The following is an 11918-nucleotide window of genomic DNA, read 5'->3' as shown; positions in this document are numbered from 1 at the left end:
GAGAAAGCACCCATCGCGATGTTTCCACATGGTAGCAGGTTGAGTTGAGAGATACGGGGAAGCGATCGTGTCGCAATGATTTCAGCCAGGACAACACATCTGTAAAATTGTCATTTGACTTTATTAGCATCGGTTTCACTCAGTTGAAGAAAGAAGAAAAAAAAAAAAAAAAAAATCAATTTTTGTCTTTGGAACGTTTACCATGGAAGAAAACAAACAAGCAAGAAAAGCTACAAAAAATAAGTTGTTGGAAGGACTATATATCTATATCTATGTATATAGATATAGATATATATATATATACATACAAACACACACACATATATAATAATGGCATGAAAATAGTTTGGACGAGAGAACAAAACAGGAGTAAGGCTCAAATATTTTTGGATGCAGGGCATTTTCCTATTTTTCTGCCCTTTTGTTAACACATTAAAAAAATGGAACAAAAATGTATTTACAGTGCATTTATTTACATTAAGGCATTTTTTGCTGGGGTAAAAAAAAAAACCAAAAAAACCCAACAGCACAGTGAATCTGTTATAGCCCAGCTTCTACACAATTAAATAAATAGAGAGATTTCCCTTGTTAGATTACAGTGCTATATTATCTTTAAGCTACCTGCAGTGAATGAACAAGTACAGTTATAAAGGCCGAATCACACAATCAAACTCACACCTGGGTGTATATTAGAGGACAGATTCCCATGTTCTGTACATACAGTAATCCATTAAGATCATACATCTATAAACAAAAGCTACCAAAATTTATTTCATTAAAAAAGGTCCCGTTTTGTTTTTATTAGCTAGTAAAAAAGAAGGTACAGTAGGTCTTAATGGATCATGGAGTTATGGTTTACAAGATTGTAGATCTCTAAAGTAGAACAAAAGCAGAGATGCACCGAGAAATCAGCTATTAAGGCCGATTTTCTGCTTGATCGTCAGGTCGGAAAATCAAAAATATTCTCCCCATCAGTGAACGCACGGCATGTAACCAAAGAACAGGCTGCACTGACGGCAGCACCTTTCAGTGTAGCTGCAGAAACTGTGAGAAGCAGCATCGAGCGGCGAGAGAGAGCGAGACTTTCCGAGCTTCAACCTCAGTCTGCCGTGCTTTGGTTCTGGTTTTGAAATGCCGGTAAAAAAAAAACCCAGTTGTGGTGTGATTGCTCTCAATTACCGTGTATGATGGGAGACACTGACGGCCGATCACAGCAGTACTGGCGGGTCAAAGTTTTACAAAACAGATCGATGAACTCTGACTGGTGCATCTCTGAGCAAAACTGCTGTCAGGGTGCTAATGGCGGAAAGAGGGGGACATTTATCTAAATGGAGCTATGTGTAAAATATTCAAGTTCTTTAACTTCAAAGACGTAGCAAATCTGTCCTCTAACAGAGCATGTGTCCAAGTTTGAAGGCCCGATGGAGCCCTGTTGCTAGTTATCTGCCTACAGATTAAAAACCAAAAAAAAGGCTAAAACCTCCCTGGAGAAAGAGACAGACTGTCACTTTAGTACCAAAGCTCCACGCTGTTTCAGGATGTCTAAAGTTTTCAGAGCTGAGCTGTTATATTACAATGGAGATGATCAGCTTTAGGAGATTAAGGTTTCTCATTTCCCTCTCCCTGTATTTTTTATTTATTTTTTATTTTTTAAACAGAACAGGAACCAAAAACAGCACCATGTGTGTTTAAAAGAACCGCCAACACTAATCACTCTGGCAGAACAGGAACACATTAACCACGGAAGGAGGCACTTCATAGGGTGTTGATGACGAAGATTAGACTTTGGTTCAAATGCAAAAATAAAAATAAAAGTTGGATGGCACAATCTGCACAGAAATGAAATTCTGAAGATGCTTAATTCAAGCTTGTGCATAAATACAGCTGCTTCTGTTTTAACAGAGTCAGGTCTGCTTACATTTCTCCAGCTGAACATCCATCAAAAACCCATCCTAAATGATTGATCGCCTAATGGCTGCTCTTTACAATCCACCCATGTCCCTATGTTACTCAGCCATCTGCAGATTTTCTCTCTATAAAATGAAAAACAATTCAGTCTTGCCATCTCTACCTTCCTCTCATGTTTTTTTTCTTCTTCTTCTATGCTCCATCTTCTTTGTCTCAGGAGAATAAATGCTTTCAATTTTTAATATCCGGACAGTGGTGACTGGCGTGGCATGTCCAGTTGTGATAATGAACGTTTTGTTGGTGCATGAGATACACAATCAGTTCTAGTGCAAACCGAAGGATTTGGTTAAAAAAATAAAATCGAATAAAACCTGGATATTCCAGCTATTTAAACAAACACACCAATGAGTAAACAAAAGATGTTCTTGCATTAAGAAGTTCTACATTACAACAAAGACAGACAATGTTTGTTTTTTTCTTTCCAGTCACACAAAGTCCAAATGGACCGGAAAACGTGAAGGAGCTACCATTTTCTTTACGCTATGGAGCTTTTTTTTTGTTGTTGTTTGTTTTGTTGTTTTTTTTTAATCATACCTTGTGACGGTGATAAACCAAACATTTTCTTGGCCACCGCTTTCTTCCTTAGCTATCGTACAATTGTATTGATCGATGGCAGCACCGGGAGGAGCTGGGATGTCAGTAAAGCTGCTTGGCATCGCGCAGCCGCTTTAACACTGTAGCTGTCGGACACAAAGCCGAGTGCTTTACGTGAGATTCAGGACGAGGGTTCGCACAGCTCGACTGTGGCACGCGTGCAAAACGTGGCTAGTTCTGGTGCCTCTTCATGTGCAGCGCGAGGTGGTCGGACCTGGAGAAGGAGCGGGAGCAGACGGTGCACTGGAAGGGCTTGGCTCCCGTGTGTTTACGGTAGTGGCGTGTGAGCTCGTCGGACCGGGCGAAGCGCCAGTCACAGCTGTCCCACGTGCACCTGTACGGCTTCTCACCTGCAACGAAGGAGAAGGAGAAGAAGAAGAAGAAGAAGGAGGAGGAGAAGGAGGAGGGAGTCTTGGTGAGTCCATATAACAGCAGTGTTGAGCTGAACGTCTTTACATTTTCACAGTGACGGGACGCACATACTGACGACAATGATATGCTTTTTGTGAAAACACAAGTTAAATCCTTCATGATTCACAGTCAGGTGGAGAAACTGGGAAAACAGGCTTCGCCGAAAATTCCAGCATATACAGTCATAACGCTGTCACTCGCAGGCATTCATCAAGCACTCCAACACCACTACTGTGCAAGTTTCCCACAGATACTCCTCTGTATTGTCTACCACTACTTCTGGCACGTCTTTGATGGGTTTAGGCTGTTTGTCACTTCTTCATTCCACGCCTCTAGCTGCAGGCGCTTTGCAGAAACCTTGTGTGGCCTCGGCCTTTACCCAACCGCTTGTTTCAGTCTCATTGGTCCAAACATCTTTAAGGGTTTGTTGACCGAGCATACAAGAAATGCACATGCTCCTTTAAAAACATTTAAAAATGTTTATTTTTAAAATTGTAATTATAAAATTGCTATTTTTTTTCGTTAATCTTGACTCAGAAAGTAAAAAATGACATCAGCTGAAAAGATTTAAAAATTTTTTTTTCCCAATCTAAATTCTAAAAATGTGCTGCAGGTTCTTTGATAGTACCTCTGAATCCTTTGGGAAATTGAAAGAATTATCAGATTGTCCCACTTTATGCACCACTTTATTGGTTTCTAACCAGAGAGTTCAACATAACTCAGATTTTTATTTTTTTTTAAAGGCATTGCTCAATTATTTCGTAGAGCAAAAATGAAGTTTGGAAAATTAGCTGATTGCAATCTCTGGCCAACTGCTTGGTGCATTCCTAATTATTTTTTGATTAAACCAATGTTGTTTAACACAGTAACAACACAGCTCTCTGTTTTGCCTCATGCTAACATCCTAGCATAGAAAGAAAGTGGAAAAAAATTGGCCAGAAGAGTCAGGAAAGACAAAGAAAAAAATAGTGTACAGATGTCATTTATATGTCTGTAGCCAGAACAACTGAAATGTGCTGAAAGCAAAGCACAGAGATGGGAGTGTCATGATAAGGACCTGCATGACGGCAGATCATATTCATAGATAGTGTGCTAAATGCCTGTGCACGCCGTAAAAACTTAGTCATAAACACCTGAACCGTGTATATCTAAAGCCAAACTAGAATTTTTTTTACGCATGATTACCATAAAAATATCAGTGTAACCAAGCATGTCACTGGATGTGAGTTCAGTAAAGAAGAAGAAGAAAAAAAAACAAAACAAGAATGCAAATAGCTGATGGAAATAAAAAAGTTTCTGTGGAAAGATTTGCATCTCTTCAGATGTCTGCACAGCATTCTAACCTCTAGGTTAAAGGTGTGTGTATATGTGTGTGTGTGATGTGTGTGTGTGCAGAGGCGGGCTTAAAAAGATTTAAATCTCATTAATAAAAACTTTCCTGACTCAATTGCCTCATTGAGATGGAAGTGGGAAGTTTTTAATTTTTTAAGCGTTGAATCTAAATCGAATTCCGCAGCAACGAAGTTGAGCAAGCGGCGTTAAGCGTCTTCGGGTTGCATCAACCTCTCCGAACAAGCACAACAGGCTGCAAAGTGTTGCTCAAACCACCGCAGTTAAGCCGCAACACGATGAATCACGACGTTAGCACACTAAAGGAACGCATCGTCGACGCGCACCTGAACGTGGACAACACGAGCGAGAGAGTCGACGAAAGAGCAAGCTGGATACACTTCCACACACAAATACAGACCGACACACTCACAATCAGGGTAATGGATGTTGATGGAGATTAGAGTGGGAACTCCCACCGGGGCCCAAACGCATTAGGAATCATCTCATACAGATTACTGACAGGTGCGTGTGGATGGGTGTGTGTGTGTGTGTGTGCGCACTGAAGCATCTAAATCAGAGATGTAGAATGAGTAATAGACAAAGATAGAACTAAATTGTTGGGGGAAAAAAAAAAAAAAAAAGGTTGTTGAGAGGGAGGATATACAGCTCGAGCTATACAACCGTTTATGTGTTGTTCTCTCATCTTGTGGTCTGTAATAACTGAAATAACCACAATCAGCCTGCAGCATGAATGATCTAATTGTCGTGTCATGTTCCTAATACTGAAATGCACTTCAGAGACATACGCACACACACACACACACACACACACACACACACACACACACACACACACACGCCGCCGTTTTGCACAAATCACCCGGATTAATGAGTGGAACTGATTCTGGGTGAGAGAGAGACAGAGAGAGAGAGGGAGAGCTTTTTGTGTGTACTTCCAGATGAGCGAGGAATGCCCAGATATCAACAGAAGCTTTGTTTTGTCAGCTGGAGCGAGGTGGGGCCCAACACCTAAGCACTTGTTTGTTGACTCTGCTCGTCCAGGAAAACCAAATGGTTGGAAACCAAACGTGCGAGGAGGAAACGGATTGAGGAAAATACAGAGACGGAAGGGGGATCAGAGATAATGGGAAAGTGCATGCGACGAGGATTATTTGAGGAGGGAAATTTAAAACAGGAAGGGCTAAATTGTTTTTTTTGTGGTTTTTTTGCATTTGGGCAACAAAAGTTTGTGTATTGTAAAAACTACTATCGATCCACTGCATTTACTCTCACTAACAAATATGAACTGACAAAAACAAACAAACAAAAAAAAACAAAGCTGGGTAAGAAGGTATGGATTTCCACTAAAAGATTTCACAAAAAAAAAACCAACAATAATTAGATAAAACAATCCTGATAATTCTGCTCTGTTCATTTGGGTCAATGACATCAGAGGCACAGAAATTTTATAGATCTGTCATTCCATCCTTCAGTAAAACCATTTTGCACAACATTATGCGTTGTGTTACACTCCTTTCACATCTGTTTCGGTCTTGATGCTGTTAAGGCCGTGTGACGCACAAAATGACAGATCATGAATCCCCACCAAACCAAAAATAACTAAATGACCTTCTGCTAGTAGATTTTCTCATTTTTATTTTTTACTGGATTCATCCAACCCCAATTTTCTTACAATATGACATAAATGAGCAAATTACTTCAATTCATTGGATGTAACAACGGGCAACTAAACATCCACCAAGTGATGGCAGAAATCTTAAGCTGTCTTCAGATTTCTAACTGTATGAATGTGTTTTTACTCCTGTTGCAAGTATTCCACCTGACTGGTTTACATGCAGAACCCGCACAAAGTCATAAAATTATGTATTCTACTTGTAATCCATACCCTGGAAAATCCAGTATATAACAATCAGCAATAAGTATAAATGTTTGATCTCATATTGCTTTACTTTGTCATTTAATTTCTAAAAATAAAAATGGTTAAGATGCTAATCTACAAGCACAAATATCAAATAAATGACTGGCATAGAAGTATGAAAATCACGGCTTTATAACCCCCAATGACCTGAGCCGAAGTATAAGTTTTAATGAGACAACTTTTAAAAATTTTAAAAATAAGGTGGTTCTATACGACCGCCGAAGATCTTTTAAACCAAAATCAGTCCATTCCAGTCAGCAGAAAACTGAATAAATTTATTTGGACATTTAAACATTTTACGTAAAGTATCGATGGGATTCGCTGTTCTGCTGGTGCATGAATGTCGGTTTTAACCAGGACTGACTTGATAAATCTGTCTGGTGATAGTTTTTGGCAGAATACAGCGGTTCTGAATGAACACTCCGTGCCGACCAGACCTTGTTTTCTTTTTTGTTTTAAAAATAAGGTGGTTCTATATGACCGCCGAAGATCTTTTAAACCAAAATCCGTCCATTCCAGTCAGCAGAAAACTGAAACGAATCACTTTAGTGTGTTTTATCGTTGCCAGATTTTCTGAAGTGTTCTCATACATGGCTTAAATGTTTTCCCGCAGCCACACAAAGTGCAATCAATGGGATATTGACAACACTGGCATGAAACAATTTCAAAACAGATCTGCTTGGTTGTTTTACGCCTTGCGTGATGTCATCAGAGGCAGGCACATTGAGAAGCTCGTCTTTGGGAGGGTGGAGGTTTGGTTTTTTTCTCGATTAAATAACGATTTACAACAAACTACCTTTATAGCAAAAATACCTCTGAAGGTGAGACAGTGCATCTAAAAAGTTTTGTTTTGCAAAAGAGTTTGACAAGTAGCTTTAATAGCAGCAATAAAAGCAACACCGGCCTCCGGAAAGTGCGGCTTCATCTGATCTGGTGACGTGAATCTGAGAAAGATGGCACCACACGTCTAGCCCCGATCACATACTGCAAGAGTCATTCCCTCCCCGCCCTCCTGGCAGAAGTGTGGCACTTCCACCTGTTTTGATGGAATAGTATATTGGGGGCGAGGATGTGGAATGAGGATACGCTTACAAACACATGATGAGAAGACGGCGGTCTGCCTAGCAACACGGTGCCAGCGCAGACACTTGAAACCCGAGCACAGCGGACTGAAAAGCGCATCGATCAGAGGAGCATCTTACCCGTGTGAGTCCTGAGGTGGGCTTTCAGATGGGACGACTTGGTGTAGACCTTCTTGCAGCCTGAGGCACAGAGATGGAGATAAACAAAAGCAGACAGCTTAGACCAAATAATCTGCTTGTGTCAGATATGCATTTACCCAATAAACCGAGCTGCGGTATGCAAGAAATTTGAACTAATGAAGACCAGAAGCTGTGTGGAATGAAGCACAGAAAATGCTTTGGAGATCCTCAACAGAGTGTCATAGCTCTTTGTTCAAACTCAGTCTACGTGGGATTTAGCGCGTCCCAATAAGCAAAAATATTCAGTGAAAAATAATATTTAGAAAGGTCCTGCCATGATTGTACTGTACAAGAGTATAACTAACAGATACTTGTGTGAAAGGTAGATTTGTGGAAATGATGGCTGTCTCATCTCACTTTTAAAGAAGTTAAGCAAGTACGAACAAGCTACATGGAGCTCACCGAAATCCTTTTACCCCCCCTCTCTTTCTCCTTTACCTGCTGCCACAGGCTAGTTAACATTTCATGTTCTACAAGTTGCTGCACATCGTACAGCCTGAATGTGTGTGGCTGTTTGTCAGTTTAAGAAAATACTTTAACCTGAGCAAGCTATCTCAAGCATGCATGCAAATGTGTGTGTGTGTGTGTGTAGGGAAAAAAGATCAAATGGCTGCAGGAAAACATCTGTGTAATTAAAACAGCCACAAAAGCACAGGTTCATGTCATAATCATTCCAGCGTTGATTTAGGCTCAACAGTCAGGGTTTCTGGTCTGGTAGTGACCCATTTGTTTAGGTTGCGATAATAAATGCAAAGTGTTTTTCTGAGCTTATGGTTAGAGAAAGTGCACTGGCAGATGATTTGCATTTCAGCGACGCCGCTGTAGTTGCAAGCAGAGTGCAAGGAAGGCATGGTGACCCCAGCGGTCTGGGACAGAAGTTCAAAAACAACGTGTAATTTCAAAAAAATGCAGGGGAGTCTTAAAATGAATCTGGTCGTCATAATGCTGACCTTTCTGACTGGCCAGACATCAGCCTGGCCTGACCACAGCGCCGGGAATAAGACGGAAACACACAATACAGCGGGGAAACAATCAGCGCGCGTGCATGCACGCACGCACAAACACACACACACAAGAGGGCGTGCTGCTCTCCTAACCTGGGTAATCACAGTGGTGGATCCGGCGTTTCTCCAAGTCCGGGTTGTTCCTCCGGTTGTATCGGACAGTCCCGGAGCTCTGCGTCGTGGTCTGGGCTGCAGGGCCTTGGGGGAGGCTCGGAGACGGGCCTTGGACTGGAGTGGGCAGGGCGAAGCCGGCGGGTCCGGGGCCGGGTCCGAGCCCCGGCGTGGTCCCGGCCAACTTGGAGGCGATGGTGGCGGCGTACGAAGGAGGAGGGGAAAGGGTGTGGAGTAGCTCCTTCTGCCTGTCGGGGCTGCCCGGCTCGGAGCTGGGCGGGGAGGGAGGCAGGTAGGGCACCTGCTGCTGCAAGTAATGGGAGTGCACCTGAGCATTAGGATGCGCGTACACCCTGCGGTAGGCCGCCTTGGTGCCCTGCTCTTGCTGGGAATTAGCCGAAGCTACTGGTAATTCATGGAAAGGTGCATGAACATTGGAATTGTGCTGCATCTGCTGCTGTTGAGTTTCCATGCCATCAATGTGGTGATGATCCAACCCGGCGTTCAAGAGCTGGAAGAGTGAGCCGCTGCCATCGTGGTGGATGCCTTGCTGCTCGAACTGCGACGGCATTTCCTGTTTGATGAACACCTCTCCTCCCGATTGGGTGAAAACACTCGTGAAGTCTGGTAACCCTGTTAGCGACATGTTTATGGCTGAGGTTTCCAAGGCAGCGTTGCTAGGCTCGTGCCCGGATGTACCGCAGCTGCTCGTGGGCGCACCGTCGGGGCAGTGGGGCTGTAGGTGCGGGCCGAAACACGACGAGGCAGCTTCCGTTTTAATTTGGGCCAGGCCGGCGCGGTTCTGGGCCTGAGGGGCCCGGACCTGCTCACACGAGCCCATCCTCAGATAGGCCACGTCGGGGAGGTAAACGTTCATATTGAGGGTGTAGGGAGCCCCGGCATGGTCTCCGCTAAAGAACTGCTCCGCCGCCGACGTGGTGTCTCTATGCGACTTCTGCTGGCTGGCTGACTGGGGTGGAAAGGCAGGAGGGGAGAGATACCTGTCCATCTCACACTTCACCTGTGGAGGAAACAAATCAAGCTCTTAGAAACAAACTCGAGCACAAAGCGTCCACTAAACTATTCTGAGACAAAAGTTTGGTAGAACAGTCACTGCCGAAGCATTTATCAAGTAGTCATCAATTTGCAGCTGCAACATTCCCTCACTGCCTGCAAAGCTGAACTCAAACACCTACTTGGTGAGGCCAACAGTGAAGGATACAACCATGTTTTGGCATTTGTTTAATCATGGCTGCCATTCACAGGTCAGTCTAGTTCGGGTAAAAAAGCGCCACCTGGATACCATGAAAGTTAGTTAAACTTGACAGCAGAGGATGAAACGGCACCACGAGAGGGAATGGTGTGGGGGGGAACCACCCATGTCTCCCTGTCCGCTGCAGCAGCAGCAGTAGCAGCAGCAGCCTAGGGATGGGCTGCTATTTGAGGCTCCACAACCTACTACCAGCTGTTACACACACTTCTCTCCTCTGCTGCACAAGTTTCCTCCTAACTGGGGACAGAGCCGGCCGGGACATTTCTGTCCGAGTCAGTTGTCGTCACTGTGGTATGATGGTGTGAGTGGACACCAAAGGGAGACCAACAGCTGGTGACCAACTGGCTGGCTGGCTGGCGTAGACAAACATGCGCTGAAGTCGACTTCAGGCGGAGCTGCTGGGTCGCTTACCGCGGACCGAGACGGTGTAAAAATAATAAAGTGGTGACTACAATCAAGATAGCGGAGCCTGGCTCCGTTTCCAGGCCAGGAGCGGAGAAACAAATTCTGGGTTCGCTGCCCCCCATCTGCCACGCCCATTCAAAGAAACCCATAACATGTTAAGTCGCTCTTGATTCCTTACCTGCGTGTAGTCATTATGCCCTGCCTTGTCTGCTTCTGAGATTTTACAGTCCAGGCCGAACAGCGCCGAGTCCTCCAGAGAGAAGGCGGCGGACAGCGCCGCTTTCTGCAGCGAGTAGAACGGGTCCTGCTGTGCGCCGCTCATAGTCAGTGCTGCGGCCATGAAGCTCCGACGCAGGCGGCCCGGATGATCGCTCGTCCTGTTCTGCAGAGAGGAGGATGCTGCTGCTGCTGCTGCCGCTACAGCGTAATGGGGAAGGAGCGCAGCCGGACGAGTTGCAGAGCGTGTGGCGGAGTAATTAATGTGTGCCTATCGGCAACATTTCCTTCCACTTGTTCCATCCCTCCGGCCCGCAGACAGTTTTCTATCTCTGAGTAGGGCGGAGCGGCCCAGTGTAAATACGGAGCCTGCGCCGCCCATGGAAGCCTTGATTATTCATTCACCGGCCACCGCCCTTCGCTCCATCTAAATACGCTCACAGAAACGTCCTGGAACGTGCTGGGCCGGCCGGGCAGCCGTAAATATAGAGAACACTTGATTCTTTTTCACGACAGCAGAAAATTCGTTCCCCGTTTCTCAGTTTTGTTTGTACACCCTAAACTGATCGTCATTTTTAATTGTGAACGCTTCTGTTAAAATGTATATTTCTCTTTAATCCTACTTTAACAAGCTTGATATTATTTAAAAGTAGATATATTTCAATTCAGCTGACGGAAAGAAACTAATATTCACACTAAAACTGATATATATTCAATTTATTCGTCGCATGTCGTCCCCTGACACTAGGGTTGTTAAGTCACAGCCAGTGGAAACCCAAGATTCACTTGAAAGTTAACCCTAACCCTAAGTGCAGAAAGTGATCTTGCATAAGACCAACAGAAAATTATATATTTTTTTGAAAACATAAAGTTATGTCCTACATAATCGTTGGGGAAGCTGTTGACTTGACAGTTGTGCACTAAGCAGTACAATCTCTTTACTAAAGAAGCTGTTCATTCATAGAATGATGTATTTGAGTGGAAGCAAAAAACTGCAAAAGAAACAGAAAACTGCATCCTAGGGAAGATTATGAAGTAAAGCCAATTCAAGATTTTCCATTTAAGAGTATTTCCTGTTTCTCAAATGTAAGGAAATACTGACAGTTAAGAGTATGTCTTCGATGTACCTTAACAGGTATTTGTATCCAGGAAACATACCACTGTGTCAACAGAGAACAAATGTATATGTTTACATTTGTTCAATATGATTATGAAATGTTATCCAGAAACACACTATATATACATATGGTTTAGTTTATAAGATAGAAATCATCTGTAGAACACGTTTCAGCAATAAGGTAAATCAAAGTGTTACATGCTTACAATAAAAAAAAACATTACATTGCAGTGGTATAATGAATGAATGTAAAAAGCAGATGGAACAGACTAATGATATTTTACTT

The 11918-nt window shown here is 43.4% G+C and overlaps 1 protein-coding gene across 1 annotated transcript; it reads right to left on the bottom strand.

The window, feature by feature from the left end:
- Nucleotides 1-216: 216 nt before the first annotated feature.
- klf5a (Kruppel-like factor 5a) lies at nt 217-11855 on the bottom strand. The gene is made up of 4 exons (XM_044135740.1): nt 10478-11855; nt 8604-9642; nt 7447-7506; nt 217-2912 (listed from the first exon to the last, which is right to left on the bottom strand). Exons 1-4 carry the CDS (start codon nt 10637-10639, stop codon nt 2734-2736), a joined length of 1440 nt encoding a protein of 479 aa, XP_043991675.1. The 5' UTR covers nt 10640-11855; the 3' UTR covers nt 217-2733.
- Between the last annotated feature and the right edge of the window lie 63 nt (nt 11856-11918).

The sequence above is a fragment of the Gambusia affinis genome, linkage group LG13 (assembly GCF_019740435.1).
Source record: "Gambusia affinis linkage group LG13, SWU_Gaff_1.0, whole genome shotgun sequence".
NCBI lineage: Eukaryota > Metazoa > Chordata > Actinopteri > Cyprinodontiformes > Poeciliidae > Gambusia > Gambusia affinis.
The sequence above is the reverse complement of the archived record's forward strand: the minus strand, read 5'-3'. Positions and strand labels throughout refer to the sequence as shown.